At 41.0% G+C, this 25,398-nt stretch overlaps 1 protein-coding gene across 1 annotated transcript; it reads left to right on the top strand.

Annotated features, from left to right (window-relative positions):
* The first annotated feature begins 4 nt into the window (after positions 1 to 4).
* RMND5A (required for meiotic nuclear division 5 homolog A) lies at positions 5 to 25,370 on the top strand. The gene is made up of 9 exons (XM_032108335.1): positions 5 to 273; positions 4,816 to 4,958; positions 11,240 to 11,374; positions 11,535 to 11,635; positions 16,248 to 16,414; positions 17,114 to 17,279; positions 19,809 to 19,911; positions 21,988 to 22,142; positions 23,630 to 25,370. Exons 1-9 carry the CDS (start codon positions 132 to 134, stop codon positions 23,691 to 23,693), a joined length of 1,176 nt encoding a protein of 391 aa, XP_031964226.1. The 5' UTR covers positions 5 to 131; the 3' UTR covers positions 23,694 to 25,370.
* Positions 25,371 to 25,398: the final 28 nt, after the last annotated feature.

Genomic DNA, 25,398 nt, shown 5'->3' with positions numbered 1-25,398 from the left:
GCGGGAGCGGGGCCGGGGCCGCCCGAGGGCCGGGGCTGGCGGGGGGCCCGGGCGGCGCGGGGGGCCCGGGCGCGGGGCAGCAGGAGGAGCAGGAGCAGGAGGAGGAGGAGGAGGAGCGCGGCCCGGGCGCGATGGACCAGTGCGTGACGGTGGAGCGGGAGCTGGAGAAGGTGCTGCAGAAGTTCTCGGGATATGGGCAGCTCTGCGAGCGCAGCCTGGAGGAGCTGATCCAGTACGCGGGAGGGCTGCGCAGGGAGATCCTGCAGACCGAGAGTACGTGGAGACCCCCCCCGCGCCCCCCTCTGCCGAGGGGACGCTGCCCCGCTCCTCCTCCCGGGGAGGGGAAGCCCAAAATTTGGGGTGATGTGGGCTGGACACCCCCCAAAACTTTGGCCTTTGTGGGCTGGGAACCCCCCTAAGGAGAGTCCTTGCTCCAGGGACCCCCCCCCAGCTTGAGGGTTCTGTGCTGGGGGTTGAGCCGGGGGTCTTCCCCCTCGGCTCCCGGAGCTTTGGGGTCGTTGTTGACAGGGAAGATTCAAAAGGTGGGAGCAGGGGAGGTTTAGATTGGATATCAGAAAAAGGTTTTTCGCCCAGAGAGTGGTTGGGCACTGTAAAGGCTCCTCAGGGAAGTGGTCACAGCACCAAGGCTGGCAGAGTTCAAGAAGTGTTTGGACAATGCTCTCAGGCACAGGGTGGGATTGTTGGGGTTGTCCTGTACAGGGCCAGGAGCCGGACTCGATGGTTCTGGTGGGACCCTTCCAACTCAGCATATTCCATGAATCTGTGATCGCTCTCGGCCCTGGCGGGCCTCTCCTGCCTCGTGTGTGCTGCTGGAGAGGTTTGTTTGTTCCTGGTCAGCAGGTCTGGCGTGACCCTGGTCAGTGTGTTCATAACCCTTTATGTTGGGGTTACAAAGGGGTTGGTCACCCCAGGGGAAGGACAGTGGAAATATGGCAGAGCTGACCTGTTTGCTTTCCCTGCTCCATTCTCTGCCCCCATTTCTTTTCTTTTTTTTGTCTGTCTTTTCCTGTGTCCCTTTGCGTTCCTTTGCTGTGGCTGGGTTTGGCGGTGATCGGGGTAAAGCCGCGCTTAGCAGGAGGTAAACAAGCCTTGTCTCTGTGCCACAGCTGATGCTGGGCAGTTGCGAGGGCTGTAAACACGGGGCATTTAAACCTTGCGAAATCCCGGAGATGGAGGTAGTGCCGTGTTTATTGATGGAGTGGGAGGGAACGGAGAGGCAGCTGAAGTGATTTACCCAAGGCCATGCAGGAAGCGAGTGATGGCTCAGGGATTAAAAATAGGAACTTGCAGGCTCCTGAGACCAAACTTGAGAGCAACTGTGCTGCTGCTCTGCATTTGTTTTTGTTTGGGTCGGGGAAAAATGTGTTTCCCGTGGTCCTGTGTAAATACAGGTGCAAAGCTCACTCAGTAGTGTGGATAATTCCAGGAACACAAGCACGAGTGTGCTGGAGCTGCTCTGTGTGTACCCAGCAGTTTCTATAGAGAGCAAACAGTGAATTCCAATTGTGAGGTGTTTATTTGGGATGAAATAAGGCTTGGTCTTTTTGACATTGTTCTGAACTGTGTTTCAGTAACTGTTATTTGTGCTGTTTAAAACAGTCTGGGCTTGGGCATTGAGGGCAGTCACTAAAATATGTGTCTTCACAAACTGAGGTGCTGACCTTGCCTGGAGAGCTGTGTGTGTGACCCTCACGCTTGTGTTGGTCTTTGTTGGGCTGTAAAGGTTTGACTGTGAGATTCCTGTTGAAGATCCAGAGCTTTTACTCTCTTTGTAATAAATGTAGAAGGTTCCAGTGTGTGATTCCTTCAGGGTCCTCTTTGGGTTTTCCATCCAGGCTTGGGTCAGCAGTTTTTGGCACTCTCCAGTGAAGGCTTTGGACATACTTTCAGTGCTTACCAAGTGATGCTGTCCCAGAGAGCACATCCTAAATTGAGCTTTCTTTGAGTAAATGCTTTAGAATGAAGCCAATACATTGTTAGTGCACTCTGACTCCCCAGTTTTGGCATCTGAGGGTGAGCTGGCTTCATAGGGGCCAAATTTTTTACTATTTTCTCTTTTCTTTAACATGTTATTTATAACTTTCTAAAAAGAACAGGTATTTTCAGCTTTTATACACTATCTTCAGGATTTTTGAAATGTATGGGATTGAAAGCAGCCAGACATCTTAATATGGAACCCTAATTCAGGGATATGAACTGCAGAAATAGGCTCCTGAATGTAATGAAGGAAAAAAAAGAAAGAGAAATGAAGGCCCTCAGTGCTGAAGAAGAGGTTAATACTGTAGGACAAGATCTGAGAGCAATGATGTATGAGAAGACCTTAAATAGGCAGTGGATATAAAAAGGAAGTGGGTGGAGAAAAAGAAACTATTAGAAACTGCTTTAACCTCTAAACTGGTTTTCTTTTCCTCCCCTCACAGTTTCTAAAACTTAAGCTGCTTTCATGTTAAAGCCTAAGGACAGACCAGCCCTATGCTCAGGCCTGTGAATGGGAAGACAAAGTTTGTTTTTCTTCTCTATTCCCTTAATATATCTGTCCTTCTGGAGTAGCCAAGGATTGCATATTCTTCAGTGGTATAAGTGTGTCTGGCTGAGTAAACTTGGCACTGGACTCTGCTCTGTGCTCAGTGTTTGTGGGCCGATATATTTAAATTTTTTTTAATTGTGACTGTGCACACACAGAAAAGCTGTGGGGCTGTGGTGTCCTGTGAACCCTGAATTACCAGCAGGGATGGCTGCAGGCTTTCTCCTGCTGATTTAGTGCAAGTAGCTCATAGTTTGATTGGAGCTGAAAGAGAGGGGTGCAGAGGAGAAACCTTTTACAGCTCTGATGCCTTTTCCTCTGTAGACATTTTCATTGCTTTACTGGAGTTGGGGTTTTGCTACAGTGTCAGGGGTCAGTAATTCACTTATTTGCTTGGGGTAAAAGCAGGCACCCATGTGGATTTTTTGGGTTTTATCTTAATGGCTTTCAGAAAGTGCATTTTAGCCTCTCTTTGTTGGGGAATGAGTATATCCGTTTTGCTCGTTGCATAATCTCTGGCTGGTCATTTTGTCATAGCAAAGTTCACGAGACAGTTGAAGATCCTTCATGTTATTTTAAACGTTTGTCAAAAAAATTAAGTAGAAACTAAGAAATAATGATTATTCTTGAAATAGTTTTGGGAGATGAACTTTTTTGAATAGCTGAGTGGAATTTTTGATTTTAATTTGGGATGCACAGAATCACTGCAGTGACTGTTTCAGTCCTATTACTCCTCAGTCATCCACTAGAAAAAAAATACAGAGCCCCATTAGCCTTTTGCCCAGGAGATGATCCTTGGCTTCATGGGACTGGAGGGAGAAAAAAGCAGGGTAAAGCTTATTTTCTTTCTTAAAACCTCTGGCTGTTAGAAAGATGCTGTTGAAGCTTCCTCAGCTGGGGCTTGTGGGGCTGGACAGCAGCAGTTTGCGGGTCAGAGGGAGGTGGCTCAGTGTCTAACAGTGTCAGCAGCAGCCTTCAGAGGGTGCATGAAGGAAGGTGCCCAGAAAAAGTGGCTGTGAAATTATTATCTACTCCTTATGATTGCAGTTTTTTCTGGATTTCCTTTGCTCTCTCCAGAAGCTGTGCTCTTAACATGCTGCTGAAACCAAAGATGTTTTAAAATATGAAATGAAAAAGGAACAAACTTAAAAAGCGAACACGTTTTCTATAAAATCCTTCTTCTACAGAGATATTTTGGTGGTTTTGTTTTTTTCACATGAAGGTTTTGGGTCTGGAATATTAGGGAGACATTTCTGAGCTGCTCTCCCACTTGAAGTAGCCTTCCCATGCAGTGGAAGGCTGCCAAGTCTGTGTCCCTAAAGGAAAAATTCTTCATGTAGAATGAACTTTGAGAAAGGAGAGACCTTCAGAGGTAAGACTGGAAAGGAGATTTTTCTTGTATTTTTAAATCAAAAGCAGGAAGAAAGGACCAGAATAAAGCTCAAAAAAAAAAATTTTTTTTTTTTTTTTCCTGACTCAAGCTTCTGAGTGATGTTTGAATCAAGGCACAAAGGGTGTTAGCTGTGAAGTGCTGTGATGTGGTCAGGGGCCTGTAAGCCTGTCCTGTTTATTATTTTGTTCACAGAATAGGTCATACAGCACTGAACCTGTTGGACATCAGCTAAGAAATGTCACAGTTTCTAGAGAATAAATCTCATAACAAGGTCCACAGGTCCTCCACAGACTGCTTCTCATCTATTGAGGGGAATTGGAGACAGTTCAGAGCTACTGCCACAAGTCAGGAAGCAAAAGTTTCATGCAGCTCAAACACAGAGTCCAATAGCAGAGGGTGGCTTGTGGGGGCAAGAATTAATTGGGCCATCATTAATCCACATTTTGCTTGCACCCTTATTTTGCTGGCACCTTGTTGAACAGGATGTTCCCATGTACCTTTGGGTAAAACTGATCCTGTAGTAGCTTCAGTATCCTTCTGTTACATCCTGAGAGATTTGTGAACTGTTTCTTGAGATGTTTATTCATCTGCTGTGACTGAGCCACATGAGAACTTTACATTAATTTTTTAAAGTGTTGCACTTGTTCAATGTTACTGTGCACCCAGCTGGATTCCTAATTCCACAGGAGAGTTCTCACACAGGTGAATTCCTGTACATCTGCCTCCAGTTAAGCTGATCTTGCTTTGCAAATACTCTCTAGATTGCATTTCTTTCTTTTAATACCACTTTTTATCTTTTTATATTGTTGCATATTAAGAGATTTAATATTGCCATTTGTTTGTAACAAAGTTGGTAATTTTCCTCTCTTTTGTCTAGATCAAGATGGGGACTTGTCGGGGACGATTTCACTTGTTATGACCCAGTGTTGTAAAAGAATAAAAGACACAGTCCAAAAACTGGCCTCGGATCATAAAGATATTCACAGCAGTGTATCCCGAGTTGGAAAAGCCATTGATAAGGTATTTATTTTGTGGTTTGACTGCATTATCACATTACAGCACACGTGTGGTGTGTGCTCTGCTTTCCAAAATTGGAATTTTTGCTACAATTAGTCTTAACTAAATCTTCTGCCAGCTACAGAAGCAAAGGCGAGCCAGTGGGCTGCGCAGTATTTGCTTTCGGAAGTCACTGCAGAAACTCAGCCTAGTCCTTCTGGGACAGCTCAAATCTCCTAATTTCTTACAGAACATACCCTATAGATGCTACAGGACTTAGAAATATTTTGTGTGTTATCAATTTAGCAAAATGTTTGCTTCGATGTCTGCCTCAGTAAGAAACACTGTGGGATTTTTATATGTATTTCTAGTTAATTGTCCGTAGCAGGTAACTCAGAAGTGCCATTTTGCAGTGTAAGTGGCTGCCCCATCCCTGGAAGTGTTCAAGGCCAGTCTGGATGGGATTTTGAGCAGTCTGGTCCAATGGAAAGTCCCTGCCCATAGCAGGGGGTTGGAACAAGATATCTTTAAGGTCCAATCTAAAACATTCAGTGGTTCTGTAAGACCAGAGAATTTTTTAAGAAAGGCATTTTGTACCTATTTCAGGGATGTTACTGGTTTTAGGGGTTAATTTTGTGACAGTATTCTTAATGTGAAGAGAGTGGATTCAGCATCTCAGTCTATGTCTGTGCTGTAATAAATCATAAGGTAGGGCAGCTTATCTTTGGTGCTTTACATATGAGATATGAATTCCAGTTCAACTGTAACTGGGCAGGAATATTTTTGTAACTATTTTTAGGTAAATATTAACAATTCTTTGAAATGATACTGAAGTGGTGCTACATGTATACTTTCAGGGCATGCTTTTCTCCATCTCTGTTCTTATATAAAAATAGTTCTGTATGCAGGGAGTCTGGTACTTGCTTTTATGGACATTTTGTGATAGCTTCACATCAGAACATGACTCTGACAGGGTCTGAACATTCGGTTTGAGGTGCACCTTATTATCTTATTAAGGAAGATAATGTTCACCGGGACAAAGACATTTGCAGCATTACACAGCACTGATTTATCCTTTGGGAATCTCATTTAAACTTTGCTAGTAATGATAATCTGCTAAAGCATAATGTAATAATAATGTGATGAAGAAACAAAGTACATAATGCTGCATCGTTGGGCAGAACGTCCATGAAACTTACATTTTTTGTTTATATCTGACTGACCATCGTGGAGAGTTCAACCTTTGTACTAATAGCTTTAATCCATGTCACTGTTATCCAAAGCTTAAGGATGCATCTGTCTCAAATCCTTGCTGCTGTATCTAAACCAATTAACTAGAGTAAAATTCCATCCTTATTACCAGCTTGAAGCCTGAAATAAATCTATGTAATCTTGTCCTAAGTTTTTAAACTTTCCAATTCTGCTTTAGCAAGTGGACTTTTACAAATACACTTTCAGGTTTAGCCATACTTTCTCCATTTAAATCCTCTGACGTGGAACAGCCCCAGGTATGGAGAGGGTGTAAGTGTTCAGTAGAAATTGGTAATGTTATTTCTTATAAGCCAAAGAAAACACTTGCAAGCTTAGTGAAGCTTAGGCTTGAGTCTAATCTCCAAATTGCTGTTTCAGTTGTCATGGGAATAGTTTTTCCAGTATTCTGTCCTGCTGTTTTAAGTTTATGTACCTTTTTTATTTGAAAAAAAATTGATGTAAATAAAAGCATTTTAAAAATTTCAAATATGTGGCTTGGTAAAATAGTAGAAAGGATCCCATTAATATGCTCTGTTCCTGTTGAGTGTCAGGCTGTTTCAGTGAGGTCTTCAAAAATGAGCTCAACCGGCTGTGTGCAGTGTGCTTGCTCCTCTGGATTTTCAATGTCAGTTATTGTCTGTGGTGCTTGCATTAAAAAATTAAAAATTGGGAACTGCACAGATACCCAGTTCTGCTTGTAACAAAGGATGTGTAGTTCCATGAAGTTCAGAGCACAAGTTAGGATTGTCTCCTTAAATATGTGCTTGGTAGAACTTTTTTTTTTTTTTTTTAATGCCAGTAGTTTGAATTTTATTAGTTTTCCCCAAATGTAGTACCTTAAGGGGACTACTTTAAAATATACACCAAAGTCTTGGCCTGTTCGTCAGATGAATATGTGTAATGTTTAAATCCAGGTGGAATTCAGCATTTCCCTGAACAGTAGCATTTGAAGCAAGTCTTCCATATGTACTTAATGCAATTTCTCTGTGCTGCTGGAAAATATGCTTACAACCTGCCAGCAAAGTCTTTGTTGGCACCCAGTTCCCAAACTGGAATTGCCCTCCCCTGTCCCTTCACCATAATATACTTAAGCTTAAACCAGTAGAAGTAATTAAGTGTAATTGATGTAGTGAATTGATTCTCAACACATCTTGGTCAAAATACTGCTGCTTCCAAAATAAAACAGTCAATAGAATTTAAGGAAGCACAGCCCTTGCCTTGATTCATGGGACTGGAGTTTTGTTTCTGTCCCATGTAAGTCCTCACTTTACAGACAGATGAACATCTCCAAAACACTGCTTATGGTCTTACTAACTGTGCATGCTCAGGCACACGTAAATGGCCTGGTTTGAGATTGGGAAACACGCTAATACTGGTACCAATTTCATGTGACACAGCCAAATGGTAGCTGTTGTTGCATGTAGAATCAATAGACTTCCTATTTAGCAAGCTTGGATTGTGAAAGAACTTGCTGTATTATGTGCTCGTGGCAGTTTCAGGTAAATTTCTTTTTTTCACGTATTGAGGCAGGGTTATACCTACATAAAAAGTTTAGTCTGGTCAGTTTTTAAGTTACTGTAGTAATTGCTTGCAAACTTGGATGGGCCCTAGACTTGTCTGCCTGCAGAGTCCACTCTGAGAACAGAAACCCTTAGAGCAAAATGAAGTTCAAATTTGGCGTCAAGTACATTAAAGTCTGAAAAGCCAGAGCATTGTGTGTTGCTTGGAAAGTTTATCTAATAAACTAAACCTTTTGTCGTGGTAGTTCTATGTGGATTGCATGCTTCTGATCCATGAAAGGCTACCCTTTCTTCCAAAGAGCATTTTCTCCTTTGAAAGGAAGTGTTTGCATCCAGTTTTTTCTGTATTGTACTAGCAGTTGCTCTGCTTCCAGAACTCATCATGTCGCGGTTGTTCAGCAAGACCCAGCATCGTCCCTGTCAATCAATCACTCTTCTAGAATGGTTTGAATTCATCTCAAAGTATGTTTGATGGGCTGGTAAATGTTTTCCCTCTAGCAGCAATCTGTCTGAGTAATGGTTAAATGCCTTCATTTAGGAAAGTAAGCAGAGTAAAGGGTAGTTCCTTCCATTTTCCCCTTGAATTTTGTATCTGTTATAAGGCCAACATTATAATCCAGTCTTTGTTTTGGGAAAGCAAACTTTTGCCTAAGTTAGTGTTTGTTTCATGTAAAAACTTCTATATGAAATACTAAAAACCTTTACTGAACATAATTTAATTGTGTTGCTTTGAAAAATGGGGCTACATAAATACAGAGTCCTTGCAAGTTGAGCTTTATCTTACACGTAAACAGATTGAACAGAGAAGGTAAACAAATGTTTTATTTGTATTTTGGGTAAGAATTCAGAAGGGAGGAACACACAAAATAATCTCAACTGAGTAACTGAGGAATAGAACTGTCCTTAATCATCGTCCTTCTTTGTATCCTGTTATGAATAACATGGAGAGTTGTAACCATGTTGGTTAAAAAGGTCCATCCTGTGTTTGTGAGCATCTTGAAGTCATCACATCCTAGCAATTATTGGTAATGTGCTGTACATTGTATCATTGGTGTATTTAGCACATAATACTCTGCATTTTGGCCGTAGGCTTGCTAGTTAAGCTTTTAAAAAAGATGTGTTTCTCAGGAATACTAACTGACACTTGCGTTATTTTGTGGTTTTTGGGTTTTAAGCTTTCTGGAGTTTTTAACTTCCAGAAGTTCTTTTAACTTTTGAAATCTTATCTAACCCCACATGCTGTCAGTTAGCATACTGTTAGCATTTACAAAACAAAACTGAGGGTTGCAGTCACCAGCAGATTCTGTACGCGTGACAGTTGTGAAATATATAAGCCAAAGGCAAGTGATAATTTGTTCTGACATGTGGCAGTCACTCACTGTAATCTGTGCAGTCAGTTTCTGAAACTTTTTGGGACCCAGAGGAGGCAGAGCTGTAGAATCCCACATATAATACAGACCTCAGAATCGTTTAAAAGAAACTAAAAAAAAAATATTGAAATGAGAACATGGTCAAGACTGGGTTGGTCAGAGAACAACCGAGGTCCTCAGGTTGTATGATGGAACTTGATAACTTCTTTTATGTGACTTGAAAAGATCTAATGGTGAGGTTTTGTAAAGATTTACAAGGTTTGCTGTTTCAGAAGAAAACGAACATTTTGTGAGAGCACGGAGCTGATTAGTTACACCACCTCTGCCCCCAAGCACTAAGAATGATGTGATGGTGTTTGAGGCATAGGTGCAGCTTTAATGGTTGGTAACTGCCCAGAAGGATAGTTTCTGCTTAGGGGGTTGTATCATTGCTGGTACTTGGAATTGCATGAAGAATAACTTGAAGTCGATTATTTTTAGATTACTGACGATCTCCACCCTGGAGCTGGGTAATAAAAGCAAGCTTGTGCATTCTGAATCTTGTCTCTCATAGTTGTGAGACAGCTTTAGTGCTTTGTTGGTGAGTTTATGTTACCTGCTGCTGGTGGTTGGACACTGAGACCAGACTCAGCAAATGGTGGTGGACTTCTAAGGATTCAAATGGTGGCACAAATAAGAACAGTATTATTTAGTCTTCAGGATGCTTAAGTTTTTCAAGATACAGCTTAGAGATGAACAGCATGACAAGGAGCTTACAGGTTAAGACACCCAAGTAAAAATGTTGTTAAGTGTGACACATGAATCTATGGCAATAATTCAAATGCTCACCTTGCTCCACCATCTCAGAAAGATGGAAGAGACAGTTTGGTAGAGTAAGGTTAATGTTTTACTGGAAGTTTGCTGGGAGCCCTGAAGGGAGAAGTGACTGTGGAGCTGTGTGTGCAGGGATGCCCCTTTCTCATGATGACACAGAGGAGCATCAAAGGGGTGCTGATGAAGGAAATTAGTTAAGTGGTGAGTAACAGGAAGGTGCAGTGTGAAGCTGAGCTGTGCATGGGAAGATAGCTGGTACCAGTTGGGTGTTGTCTACCCTGCCTGCTGTGACAGAAGCCTGTGTTTGTGTGAGGTTGGTGTTCCCATGTTGTGCAGGGCTGTGGATCCTCACATAGCCACAGCTGAAGCACTGCTATTTTCACTGAAATTCTGATTTTTGAAGGTCCTTGAGAGAGAGCCGTGGTCATCAGGTCAGGCAGCAAGCAATGCACTGACTTCTAGACTCTTTATTTTGCAAGAGGTTTGTTTTAAGCAGTGGATTTTTATTAAAATTAACCTGCTTGCCCTGATCATAAAACATGTTAGCAGTTAAAAATCCTACTTTATATCTTGGATTAGAATAAACGTTGCTCTCCTGCTGCCAAGAGGCAAAGTGCCAAGCAGTGCCAAGTGTTACCAAGGAGTCAGCGCGACAGTATCTTTAGTTATTCCTGGAATATGTCCGTAGGCCACTGGCCTAAAAATACATGGCACTGGGATCATCTGGGTTGAATCTAAAAAAGACCTCTTGGATCGTCAAAGCTCATCCTGTTGTTGGGATGTTGAGGTGTTCAGAGATTTCAGTTTCACTGTTTGGATGTGGGGAGAAGTGACTTTTGCTTTTTCAGTCTACCACCCAGCTATGTAAAAAATCATTGGGTTAAAGCTTTTGCTTGTAGCTTGGTGTGCTGTAGTGACAGAGATGCATTGATAATGGTGCTTTGATTCTAGTGTGATTTTACTTTCTATTCTCTGTTTTCAGTTTTCACATGTGGAAAAAGCCTTTTCTGCAGATGCTTCCTTTAGAAATACATCATGGGCTGGAAACCCCTTTATTAGTTAACTAGATTTCTAACTTTCTAGCTAGACTTGTAATTTGTTGGTGTAATTCCTTGTAGTGAATAATATTCACTACAGACCTGAAATGAGCAAGCTAAAAGATTTCTTCTTCCTACACAGGAGGTAAGGAAGGAAGCTGACATATATTTATTTCCCTTTGGAGATAATTGAGGGCCAACTGAGTCATAGGCACAAGGCATCAGGGTGGAGACTCAGGTGTCCTGCATAATTAAAGAAAAATGATGTGGGATGATTTGTGCCAGCATATTAACTGTTAATTTGTGTGTTTCAGAATTTTGACTCGGACATCAGCAGTGTGGGGATAGATGGGTGCTGGCAGGCTGACAGCCAGAGAATCCTCAATGAGGTGATGGTGGAGCACTTCTTCCGGCAGGGAATGCTGGATGTAGCTGAGGAACTTTGTCAGGTAATGATAAGTGTGGATGTTGAAGGTTATCCACTGTGTTAGCTTTGTGTTTAGTTTCCTTATTTGAATGTTTCAGGTGAATATTTAAACTGTCAGAAAACCCATTGTTTTTCATGCTTTAACTAAAATGGGCCTTTTTTTTTTTTTTTTTTTTTTCCAGGAATCTGGTCTATCAATAGATCAAAGTCAAAAAGAACCATTTGTGGAGTTAAATCGAATATTGGAAGCATTAAAAGTTAGAGTTTTGAGACCTGCACTAGAGTGAGTCTACTCTTTTTTCCTCATCACTTTTTTTAAAGAATGCTTTTAGCAGTTCTTCAGTTTTTCACTTTCAATACTCACTTTAGTATATTCTGATGTGTCCCTGCTTGTCCTTTGAGAGGGGTAGTTATTGAGGGGACCTTTCCTTTTCCATCCCCTCTGTGTCACTCCCCATGGGAAGTGCTTAACTGAGGGTCTCTTTCTTAGATTAAGGATTCACTTAATCATTTGTGGTGCTGATTTAAGGTAGAAACATCGTGTGGAAGAAAAGTTGTCTGCCAGTGATGGTGCTTGGCCTTTTATTGAATCATTAGTGAACCTTTTAAAAGGTCCCATTGTGAAGGATACCAGCACTTATTAAAGACATTGGGTACCATGAAGGCTTTGGGGTGAGCAGAACCTGACTTGGGGTCAAAGTTCTCGCTTGTCCTGCAGTCACCCTCCCTTTCCAGACAAGGGACCAGAGGGTGGGAAGAGCCTGTAGCTGACAGTGACACTTGTTAGTGGGATTCCTCCTGAGCAAAACAATAAGAATCCCCCTGAAACCCCCTCATCCTGTTTTTTTTTAAACTCTTCTAAGATTGGTCTCAAAAGTAAGAAAAAAAAATCAAAACACAAGAAACAACCAACCAAACAAAACAACCTAACCAACTTTAAAGTGACCTTTCAAAAATACAAACAGTGAAACCAAAACAAATTTAAAATTTGTTTTTCATTCCAGAGCATAAATCATATACTTGAGATAGAATTTTTTGCATAGTTCACTTAAGTACATTTTCATATTAACAACATTTTCTTCTCCCTTTAACATGAAACAACATGGGTGTGTCAATTGAGCACTTAACTGGCATCTAAACTAAGTGCGGGGACACTCTGATATTCAAACCCTGGTGTTCATCGACTAAATCCTGGGTAATGCCTCTGGGTCATGCAAAGTTTGACCTAAATAGTTGGTCTTTGAATCTAGTTACACAGGTGGAAAGCTGGGGTGGTTTATTGCTGTTGAATGGGCTAATTGAAGGGAAGCAGCACTGGTATTACAACTGAAACAAGATTTACTGTCAGCTACACCACATATCTCATGTAGTTCAAATAATAACAGAGCTGTTGTAAAGGATAATCCCTGAGGAGCAGTAACTTGCTGTTATGTCTGTTCTCTTGAAATCTCTAAATTCGTTTTAGCTCCAGTTTGGAGTGCTTTAGGCCTTACTTGTTGCTACTGAGTTGTATCTTGTAGTTTCTGCAATTTATTTAATATTTTTCAAACAAAGGACAAGGCATGGCTGTCCCTCAAAGGAATTTTTATTTTCCAGCTGAATGGGCAGACAATAGGGTGTATTGTCAGCACAGTTTGTGTGTTGGTCTTCTCCCTCCCCATCTTATTTCTGTGTATAATGTTTATTCTGTTTAAACTGGACAGTGCAAAAGCTGTCTGCCTCTCTTGGCTGCTGCTGGGCACACAGGGGCCTTATTTATAGTGGTGCTGCTGATGTAAAAACCATGGCTCTTGGGGAGGATGATCAACATGTGACAAAATGTCACAGTTTAACCTCTCTGGTTTAGGAGGTAACCCATGCCTTAACTGCCCACAGAACTGCTGATGCTTGCGAAGGTATTTACCTTTTTATTTCCTAGCACACATGACTGTTCAGGAGGAGGGATAGAAACCACTCCTGTGTGAATGGCCTCCCTATGACAGACAGAGAGAGTGGCACTGTGCTCCTTGGGCTAAAATTGGCATCAGTAAATAAAGCTTCAGGGGTGCATCAAGCAGTCCCAGATGGGCCCATTGCAGGGTCAGGCTGCTGACAGTGGTGTTGAAGCAAAGTGTCACACAAGGCTGGTTAATTACAGTCTCCTGAGCCAGAAAATGGAGTGTAGCAGGTTTTATCCATGCAAAGTTGTGAAAGGTTGAGATTAAAAGGTAACCAGTCTCTCTGGCTCTGCCAGCACTCTGTGCTTGTGCTCAGCTTAACTCAGTGCGGGAAACCAAACAAACACAGGTAGCTCCTGGTCACTGCCACGGGAAGGTAGTTGTCAGATTAATGACTTTACAAAAAGGCTTTCAAAGCCCTGCTGAGATGATAGAAATTAGTATTTGTGTTTCAAAGACCCTAACTGTTTTTGTTGTCCAGGTTTTCTTTCTCGTACAAATTTCAACGCTTAAAAATACGACCTTTCAGATTCAATAGAATGCGACTGGCCATAACTTTTTTGTTTTCCCTTGTGGGGTGTGCTTTTGTAGATGCCTAGTGTGGCACTGCACTCTAAGATGTGTAATCTCTGTATGCCTGCAAGATCCCATTAATTTCCAGTGACTTTTCTCACTCGGATTTGGTGATGGGAAAAGGAAATCCATAGTTATTTTTCTGGGTGTATTCTGGCCCTTCAGAGCCCAGGTTGGGTCTCCATGTGAGGTCCTGGTGGAAATGACTTGGAAGTTCAAAGCTTTGGCTGTAATTTGGGAAAGAGGTGCTTTCTTTTCTGCCTGTAAACACCAGGGTGCACAGGTCCTGGTATTTGCTGGGTCCTTGGAGTATGGTCTAAATTTAATCTTTACTAGGGTTTGTTAAACTAATTTTAGCATCTAAATCCCATGTGGGAGCTGAAGAGAGTTCTGTGTACTTTTGGTTTGCAAAGTATAGTGTAAACTTTAAAAAAATTCAGATGGATTTGAGTCTCAGAAGTGAAAACACTCAGAGTGTCATTTTGAGAGGAGGTAGAAAGACAGGTGATGTGATTGCTAATAATTTTGGACATTCATAGAGAATATGTGGGTTGAATGTTTTAAACCTCCCTTGCTGGTTTTTTTGTTTTTCTGTTGGAAACAGGAACAGCACGTCCCAGACCGAGCACCTCAGGCCTTGCCTCTGTGGTTGCTTTCTTTTGATACAAATCTGTGCTGCCACTCAAATAACTAAAAATGGAAAGCCTGCCTAAAAGCTAATTTGGAAAAATAGACTCGACCTCAGCAAGATGAAGTACTCTGTCATGTGGGTGCAAATATTGGCAGGGAGAGGATGGAGGCCCTTTTGATGCAGTAGAGATTAATATCTCATTGAGGGCACTGTGGGACTAGTCTTAGTGTTTATTTATAATAGCTTTTTGTCCTTCATCTACTTATTAGTCTATGGTTTTCATAAAAAACTGCAGAGCCTAAACTTCAGGCTCTTGTTTTTGTAGCTGGGATTGAACTTTATTGCCACTATATCCTGTTTAAACTGTGCACACTGATCATAAAAATACAATTTAAAAAAACCCCAAACTTACGAAACCACCCCAAAACCCACCCACCACCCATGGTTAGTGAGTGTGCTCCTCCCTCCTGGTGGAGATTCTGGGGCTGCTCAACTGAAACTGCCTGAAACTGGGGACAGTAGGGCTTGTTCTTAGTTCAAAGGCTCCATTTGTCGCTGTTTCTGACTGAAAGGTTCCTGTGTCTTTACAAAGCCTTGACAGTGAAGTCAGACTCCTGGTACTTCCACCACAACAAATTGAAAGTGGATACCTGCTCATTAATGCTACATCCTAATGCAGAAGGCTGACTTGCTTTGAAAGCCTTCCCAATACTGTAAGAATACTAAATTTTCTCATTTTAGTATTGATTGAAAAGAAGCCTCACATACCCTGGTTTTTTTAAGGAACAGAGGCTTCCTCACTTCCTTGTAAAAAGTGAAAATAGTAGAACTAATTACCACTAATGAGAAACAGATGTACTGGAGACCATTGAAACTTGACTTTCTTAAGAGAAAGATTGGATTGATTTAGGCCTGTCTAATTTGAATTAAAGAAAAAAAAAGCCAGCACCAGAAAAACCTTCCAAAAAACCAAGAAAGGGATGGATAAATTCTAAATAATAAAAAACTTGTATAAAATGCTTTGAAAATTTTAGTTCCTGTTATTCTATGTATGTTTAAGAATTCTTTCATTTTATTTAGTAGCCAAACATGAGTGTTGTCGTGGTGAATGAGAGACAGAACGTGAAAAATATTTCTATTGTCCAAGTTGAAAATAGCACAGAAAGCAAAGTTTAAGCAGGGTAAAATATGATATTAAAACTGATTTTCTTTCCCCCACTGTGGGATCTTGATAATGTCGGTCTTTGAGATCCTGTAAATGCAATTCCCCTCTCCAGGGCAACAGATGCACACACACAAACATAGTGGCTTGGACAACATGTTTAGTGAATGAGGATGTTGGAAAATGTTCTTGGTCAAACTTCTCGACATGCAGCTGAAGAACTGTCAGTAATTGTTAAGATTCAGAGTGCTATTAATTAAAATACAATAGACTTGAGCTATTTCTGCCTTATATTGTGCCTAATTTAGTCTTGTCTTTCAGCCAGTGAATGTTGAATTTTGCAGTGCTTAACCTCTACAGCAGCACCAGAATTAACATCGTCCACATTTTGTGCACCCTGTGTACCTCCATTACTTGTAAAGGGCCTTGTCATTTTCTGTGCTCTGTAGAGGCTCTCAGAAGTTCAGGGAACAGTCACACTTTCCTTGAAATAGATGGTAGATAATAGATAATTGCAATGATTTCATGTGGTGTGGGCTGACACTTAATTACTCTCGTGTCATGTCCCATTGTACCTCCTCGCTTCTTCCAGGTGGGCGGTATCCAACAGAGAGATGCTCATGGCACAGAACAGTTCGTTGGAATTTAAACTGCACAGATTATATTTCATTAGTTTATTGATGGGTGGAACAGCAAATCAAAGAGAAGCACTTCAGTATGCGAAAAACTTCCAGCCGTTCGCCCTAAATCATCAGAAAGGTAAATTTTTGGTCACATTAAGGGGATTTAAAGCACTGGGATATGGCACCTTGTAGTAAGATATAAATCATGTTCCAAATATGTTTTACTCCATTATTTTCAGCTTGTTAAAGGCTTCTTCTTTTTGTATTTAACATGTATAACCCAAATCCTTACATTTTGAGTTATCTTCTTTTTTTCTTCAAGAGGGCACAAAAATAATGCCTGAATGCACATTTGCGTAAATTTAAGGTTTTTGACTCTTCAAATAAAATGTAGATTACATCCAGAATAGGCCTGCTGCCAGAGTAAAGTGCTAAAAATGCAGAGGAATGTTCTTGGAATAGTCATCTGCTATTTTCTGCTGCATGGGGTAATACAAAGAGAAATTAAACTTTTGTAAAATGGAGAACATGTGAGTTAAATGAACCATCTCAAGCTGAATCCATGAAAGCCTATTTTTTAGGGTACTGTGTGTGTCAGAAGGCTTACAAAAAGAGTAAACCTGCTAGAAGCAAATTCCCAGGCAGCACACCCTGGCAACTCCCCAGTCAGTCCTTAGTGGAGCGGAGCTCTCCTGGCAGTGGTGGCTGTAATTGTGCTTTGTAGAGGTGAGGCTGTGTGCTGTTGATCTGGTGTATCTGCCTGTTTTCCATGTGAAAGCTGGAGCCACAAGCTTTTGTTTGTTGCACAAACTCTGCTGTTCCTGGTCCCTCCCAGATATCCAGGTTCTGATGGGCAGCCTGGTGTACCTGCGGCAAGGCATCGAGAACTCCCCGTACGTTCACCTCTTGGATGCAAACCAGTGGGCTGACATCTGTGACATCTTCACAAGGGATGCCTGTGCTCTCCTGGGCCTCTCAGTTGAATCCCCTCTCAGTGTTAGGTATGCTGCTTTTCTCTTGCTTTTGAGACCAGGTACTTTGTGGTTTGGTTCCTATTTCTTGTTAAGGACAAAAGAAGTGGCTCTTAAGTAGTCTCATCTAGCTTACATTAAATACAGGGTATCTGCAAAGATTAATAACCAGAGGTTCCTGTGTGCTGGGCTTCACCCTGCACCACTGCAGCTCAAGAGAAAGCATTCCTGGGTGAAATTTATCTTCCATAGTTCAGACATAAGTGTGAAAGATGAGGATGGCAATCAGCCAGTTATTCCCACAGCAAATGTGTGACAACTGTCCCTGCTGTTTAACTGAAAAATAACCCCAAAAACGTGGCCATGATTACATCAGCATTTGATAATTTTGGTTTTTAATCCACACATTACTGGTCTTCTTAGAAGAATGTTTAAGAGTTATGTTGTGGTTTCAGCTGCTAAAATTTCTAAATTGTCTGCTGGGCCTCATTTGCAAAGAAGAAAGAGGCACTTTTAAGCTCAGTAGCTAATCTGACAAAATGCAAATCTGTAGGAGGCTTGGAAATATGAAGAAAACCCAACCTAATCTCTTTGGAGCTTCTCTGAAGATAAAACAGATCAGCTGCTATTTAGCCTTTGCATGTCAATTCCCCCAATACACTCCCCTGATGTTCTCATTTTCATTTCAGATGTTAAAGTGAAAATAATTTATATGTATCTTTCTAGGCTGGATTTGGTACTTAACAGAAGCTTCACTGCTTCCTCTTTTTGTTTGTTTGGGTTTTTTGTTTCGGTTTTTTTTTTCCCTGTTTCCAGTCACTGTTGTTAGACTTCTGTGCTTGGTTTAGAGCTCGCCTTCTGCTTTTCCTGTTTGTACCTGTCACAAAATACAACAGAAACAACAAAAAGGGAGCACTTCAGACTAATTGTTTTTCTACAATAAACTTTCAAGTTTCAGTTTGAGAGTTTTAGATGTATCTAGAGCTTAAATCTCTGGTTTTTACTTTCATCTTCCTCTGGTTTCATTCAAGTTAGCAGCAGTCCTTTAGATTTTCATTGCTCGTGCACTGGTGCTGCAATGCAGTTTTCAGTGCAAATGGCCAAGAGATTTTCAGTGAAGTGGAAAATCCCTGTTACTGATGTTTGGAGTGGTTGGACATTTGCTCTGCTCCTGGTGTGGAACTGATTGTGCTGAAATGTATTTACTATATAGGTTGTATTGATGCTCTTATCATAAACAAGACTGTTCTAAATTGGTGTGACCTTGGAGTGCTGCAGATCCTTTAGGAACTAAACAAGCTTGAAGTGAAATCCCTGCTATAAAATACTTTGCTTACTAGAACATTAGTAGTGGGCACTTTTTTAATGCTGATTGGCTTCTCCAGTATTTATCTAATCCTGTACAGGCCTCATGGTCTGACTTACTGTGGACAGTGGAAAAACTCTTGTGTTATGGAGGTTGTGGTTCAGGGTCTTGAAGGACTACAGGAATTTGAATTTACTATTTACTTGAGTTTTTATACTCTGAAAGGACTCTTCAGAGATGTTTTCACACAAATACTATTTGTCTAAACTTTTCACAGGGTTAACACAAGTTACACTCAGGGCTGAAATAACAAAAAAGCAAAGTGTAAGGGTTAAAATGGCCAGTTGGAGATGAGATATATATAATTTATTTATACATATATGTATATATATTTTAGCTTAGGCAAGAGATCCACAGGTTTCAGGCAGAGGAAGGGCATGACTTATGTAGACAATAAAACTTGCACAAAAAGTAAAATAATCTGCCAAACAAACAGAGCAGGTTGATACCAAGGTCAAATCCTGTTTCTGTTGCTGGTGATTTGCAGTACTGTCATTAGATTTAAACTCATCAAATCATCTGTTAACTTGTGGAAACTGTGTCATACTTTCTTTTGTAACACACTGAAGTATTTCCAAATAATGTGCTAAATTCTGGTAGTGGGTAAATCCCAGAGGAGGCTGAACTGTTTGTTGGGACACAGACTTTGGGCAGTTTTATACTGCTGTTCTTATCACAAGCCCTGGTTTCCTTCCTTCCCTTACCTACCTGTTTTTTCTACGTTTCTTTGCATGGTTTAAGGTAAAAGTGGAAAGACATGTTTCTTTACATGGTAATTATGTGTGATTAAAGGATTATGGGTTGTGTGTATGTGTGGGTTACATGGAAACTCTTAGGCTGCACGTACTCCACCATAGCTGAGAGCAACCAAACTAACGTGATGTCTTCTTCCTGTACAGCTCAAAATCAAATCAAAGTAGGTGGTAGAAGAAATCAATTAATTATAAGATTCAGAGGAGTGATTAACTGTTGTTTTCTGTCCAGAATGTAGTACCTGAGGGCCCCAGCCTAAAATACAGGATAACTGCCCCAAAACTCTTGCTGGTCTGTACTTCTAAGCCTCCTCCAAGTAGAACAAAATGTGAATGAAAAAATACAAAACCCGTGTGTCCCAGTTAACCTTTAAAGTAGAAATGTGAAAAATGGTCTCCTAACATGCATGCACCTTGTAGTAATGTGTCCTTTTTCTGCAGTTTTTCGGCAGGTTGTGTAGCATTACCAGCTCTAATTAATATCAAGGCAGTTATTGAGCAAAGGCAGTGCACAGGGGTTTGGAACCAGAAGGACGAACTCCCGGTGAGTTGATGCTGAGCTGTCCCAGGGCAGGTTTCTAACAGCAAAATGCTGTTCTCAGGTTTCTTTTGTGCTGCATGTTATGGGATGTTTTATGTGGCCACCACCTCCAGCAGCTCTGGGGCTTGTGGCTCTCTGCTGCCCAGGGCCCTGGGGCTCACAGATACCCCCACACACCCAGACACTGACCCAACTGGCCACACAGTCTGCCACAGACACAGCACTGCCCTCAGCAGCTCCCACACAGGACTTGCACAAAACACAAGCACAGTCAGCCCAGATCCCTTCCTTCTCCTTGGCTGGAAATGATTGACATTCACCAGTAAAAGCACAAACTCCAGATTCACAGGTAAACACCTGCCCATAGGTCCTCAATCACAGCATGGCCCTTCTAGCCCCTTTTACACCCTTTTCCAGCTGTTCCTTCCCAGTCCCCTTCCCCTGCACTTTTCTCTTACAGTTTGTATACTTCTACTGGCCCCCTCTCCTCAGAGACCCTCAGGTTTAGATTCCTATCTGTTGCAAAGTCCGGGTTTGGTTGCAGTTTCTTGATGACCTCTCAGTGTAGCCGTGAAGGTTGTTTCTTGTTTTTGTCTCCATTCTTTTTGTCTGTCAGGTTTGTACCTCTCAGTTTTGTTTGCTGCTCCCCCTTTCACTTGTTATCCCCTTTTGCATTGCAGAGGTCTTTGATAAATGACCTTAAAGAAAATGATGCTCTCACCTTCCACTTACCCAGAGATGTTTCTGTATAACTGGAAAGAAAATAGATCCCACAGAGAAACATTCACTTCCCCTAGCTAGGCTTGAGCTCAGTCCAGAGCTTGCATTGCACTGGCTCTTTATCAGGCAGACAGGAGATGAAAGAATTAGTGCTGCATCTGGGGACATGGGAATTGGGATCCAGTGCATTATGCTTCCAGCACATCTCATTTATATCAGTTGAAATGAAGTTCAGTTGTTATGAAACCCCCATTTCCCTTTATAGCTCTTACCGAGCGAGTGCAGCTCTCCAGTGACCTGCTCCTGATTTGGAAAGGAAACTTATTTAGTGCAAACTGGGCATGAACTGAGTTAGCCTCTTCGACTGCAGCTGGAAGAGATTCATTTATAGAGTACGGATGAGTGCTGAGTTTTCTCCCAGCTGTGTTTTCTGTAATGCTGAGAGTGTAACCTCCAAGCGTGGCAGATTTCTGCTGTGCTGTCCAGCCAGGAATGAACAGCTAGGGAGCATTTGGAAAAAGATTGGTGTCCCATGCAAATAAGTTAATAACACACGTGTGTCTCCTTGCATTTTCTAAAGTGAAGGGTCTCTAGTGTGTTCTGCTAAGGCAGCATGGGGGTGGGAAACTTTACTTTCATGGTGCAAAGACAGATTAAGTAGCATGAAAAGGTCACATTGTCAGGTTTTGTTGAAGGTTAAGCTTTTGGAACAGAGGACTGGTCAGAGCCAGGTGCTTTAGGTACACAAGCTGTAATTTTTGCAGTTCTCTGTTAATTACTGAAGCCACAGCCTTGTTCTTCTCTGCTACATGTCCCTTTCTGAAATAATTTTGTCCTTATGGCAAGAGTTGTGCTGCGCAAGTATCTTCTATGTTGGCACTGAAAATTAGTGATTCTGATACACTTTATTATTCACATGACATGAAGGTGTTGGCAGAGCCTTTCAAGAAGCTGTAGGACATGAACAGAGTCAATCCAAGGGTTTTTTCTCTTTTTAAATTTCCCCCTAAAATGAAATCTATAAGCTACATTTTATTTCCTGGCCAGTAATTTCCAGAAAGTCTTGTTGGGTCACCAGCTCAGTTTTCCTGCCAGGGCATAGATCTGCAACAAAATTTGGACTTGTTCCTTGGCAGAATATGCTGTTTTGTTGTTACTCCCCATCCCCAACATAAATCACCATTTTAAGATCACAATTAAGTATTTTTGGGTGGGAAATTGTCAGGCATCCACACATTGGATTTTGTTGCTTTTACAGCTGAATTGTGAAATCTGTTAAGTAAGGGCCATGACCTAAAGGGATAATTATCTGGAAATGTAATTTCCCAAGATAAATTTTTATGTTAATTTCTTTCACAGATTGAAGTGGACCTCGGTAAAAAGTGCTGGTATCATTCAATATTTGCCTGTCCCATTCTTCGTCAGCAAACAACAGATAATAATCCACCTATGAAATTAGTCTGTGGTCATATTATATCAAGAGATGCTTTGAATAAAATGTTTAATGGCAGCAAGTAAGTACCATTCTTTTATTTCAAGCAACATATACACAAGGTCTAATCTTAAAACTAGAATGCTGTGTTTTGGGAAAACTGAGTCCATAATTATGTTATTGGTGGAAGCGTGTTAATCTTGGAGAATGGCTTAAAAGCTGGAAAAGCTGGGCTGAGGCACTGGAGAAAAGCATAAATAAACACTCTGATGTTGTTGAAAGTGAGCTTGCGTGAAGGAATGTAGTGAGCAGAGTAATTTTTCACGTTGTAACCACCATTGTGTTGTCTTAAATTCAAACTGGAAGGCTTTACACACAGCTTTTCCTTAGGAACAAGGTTAGTAATGCTTGAAAAATCTCTTAAAAAAATAAAATCAAACCTCTGGGGGAAATATGGCTTAGTAATTGAGCAAGGAGGGGGATTATAACTGGAAATACTCCTCCTTAGACATCCGTGGGGTGCTTCAGGCTTTTGGGAAGCAGGAAACGGGAGAAAGAAAGCTATACAGATTTTCTTGAGGAAGAACAGTGGTTATTTGGATTGAATATATACAGCTTCTGTGGAGGCTGTCAGCTTAATTTAGAGCTGTAAGTCATTCTGGGAAATCCAGTGTGAAAGTAAGTGAGGCTATGAATGAAAATATTAAGTGATGTTTGCATTCTGTGCCCTGTTAGAAAAGCCTTAAGGGATGCCTTTGTGGGTGACTTTGGGTGACTTTAGCCATTTTAAGCAGTAAAGTTGCTGCTACATTGTTCCTGTCCCTGATCACTCAGTCCTGATGCTTTCATTGACCAGCTTTAGTGACAGCACAGCTCTGATGGTATTAACTTGGGGTGGGGGGAGAAGGTAAAGTACCCAAATGTATGAGATGGGGGGCAAAATGGATCAATGCTTCAAAAAAACCCTATTTGTTTAAAAAGAAAAAATACTGTAAGCAGGTATGATTGTATCAGTGGAGACCTCAACAGGGAGATCCTTCAGTTATAGCCTGCCAGAGCTGATCTAAGTGGGTTGGAAAACGACAGCATTTTGGGAACCAGACAGTAAAATGAACTGGATATTGAGGAAGTCACAGTGGAAAGCTACCAGCTGATTTAAAATTACTGCAAGGCCAGGCTGGATGGGACTTCAGGCAACCTGGTCTAGTGGAAAGTGTCCCTGCCCATGGCAGCAGGGTTGGAACGAGATGGTCCTTAAGGTCCCTTCCAACCCAAACCATTCTGTGATTCTAAAATGCAACAAGTGAATACAGAAGTAGAAATTACAACTACAGAGAAATTGCTCTTTATGATTAATCTAATAATTCAGGGGCTTGTGGGTGAAAGATGAAAAAGATTATAACTAGAAGGAAAAGCATGGTAAGTCCTCTCTCAGCTAAAGGTGACTTTCAGTGGAGCTGAGTAAAGTGTTGTGGCTTAAAGAGTGCAGTTTGAGGGGGAAAACTCAATACCTTTAATGCTCTGTTGTCACACATTGCCCCAATTCTAACACGTTGTCTTTGTCCCCAGATTAAAATGCCCCTATTGTCCAATGGAGCAGAGCCCTGGAGATGCCAAACAGATATTTTTCTGAAGAAAAGTTTCATTATGCAGTTTGTAAGTGACACTCTGGATTTCAGGTGCATTTCAGGAGAATTAAAACACACTTGTTCCCTTTTATGCAGCAGACTGAGGACTCATATGTTTGTATAAGATAATGCTACAGAAACTTTGCCAACATTTAGTATATACATACCAAGTGGAAATGCTACAGAAATATTACCATAGGGCTTTACTATACTCTCCATATCAGGTCTCCATACCTGATCAAGTTACTACACCAGCAGTTGTCATTCAATGCAGGTTTTTGTACTTAATTATATGGTGACTTTTTACTTTTTAGAAGCAGAAATTGATCACCCCCATTTGTTTAATATTCTTCCTGCTATTATTCTATCATTTTACTGATAACTGTCATCTTAGAGAATGTTTGTGGACAAAGTTTTATTTCCTGTAATGTGTACATAATTAAAGGTCAATACTTCAGAAAAAAAAAAGTTTGATAAATTGAATAGTCGTTATAAAACTAATTTGTATTTTTTTCGCTGAAAATGCTGTGATATATTCTGAGTTTTTCTTTCAAACATTTTTTCAACTTTTACATAGAATTCAAAGTAAATGTGCATATATATATAAAGTATATAAAATATATAGCCCCAAGGGGCTACCTGTTAAAATCCATCACTAATTTATAAGGGTGATGTGTGGCTAAATTACTACTGGGGCAGAGAGGGAGTAGGAAATCCTGTTCCTCTGGTTTCACGATTGAACAGTGTTTGTGTAAGAGAACATTCAATAAATTCTGAAGTGGAAATGCTTTTAGTCGATGACATTTGCTCTCTGGCCTTTGTAGTCATGTTCTTTGAACTTTGTATTCAGGATTAGGCTATAAACGTCATGTTGCTGTATAGTTTAATAGTCATTATAGTGTGCTATTTATAAACAGTTATCAAAACCAAATAAATTGTAGAAGTATTCATTGTTAAATGGGGGGAAAAGCATGTTCTGATGCAATCTACTGATCATGACTCTGCACTTGGCAGAACTGGGCCCTACATCATATATTAGGAGGTAGCAAGTTTTCTGTAGCTTGAGAACACTTTGCTTCTAGCCTTGTTTTTGTAGTAGAATATTACTGCCATTGCCACTTTTTCTGCTAAATTTGTCATATTGTTGACTAGATAAATTTGTACTCATAAAGGAGATGTAGATCACGGCAGTTAAATCTTTTTTAGTGTGCATATATTTGTATTTATTGCACTGTCCTATAGTAGGGCAAAGCAGCCATAAGGCATGCAAAGCTACATGTAAAATTATATTTCTGTATTGTGTAGTTAAAAAACAGCAACCAACCAACCCCGAGCTTGTCTGGTTGAACACTGACACACTGGTTGAATGCACTAGCACAATGCACTACAGAGAAGACCGTCTTTGGGAAATCTACACCTTTTGAATTTGTCTGTCACCTGACTGGAGAGACTGAGTCGGACTCTTATGGGATCAGTGACAATGGACAAACCTACAGAGGCATTATAAAATGAGGAGCGAGTCAAGGCACACAAATTTTAAACTTCAGATGTGTTTTGATACATGTGAAAAAATACTGGTGTGTGATTTTCTGCAAAACCTCATTGTATTCACACTGAGTTCCAAACAGCCGCGTTACCAAGTGGTAAAATCAACAATAAACGGGTGAGGATATTATTTTCCATGTAGGTTTCCTAGTCTTGCTGAAATTG

The sequence above is a fragment of the Corvus moneduloides genome, chromosome 5 (assembly GCF_009650955.1).
Source record: "Corvus moneduloides isolate bCorMon1 chromosome 5, bCorMon1.pri, whole genome shotgun sequence".
Lineage (NCBI taxonomy): Eukaryota > Metazoa > Chordata > Aves > Passeriformes > Corvidae > Corvus > Corvus moneduloides.
Note: the sequence above shows the minus strand (reverse complement) of the source record. Positions and strands in the feature narration are given on the sequence as shown.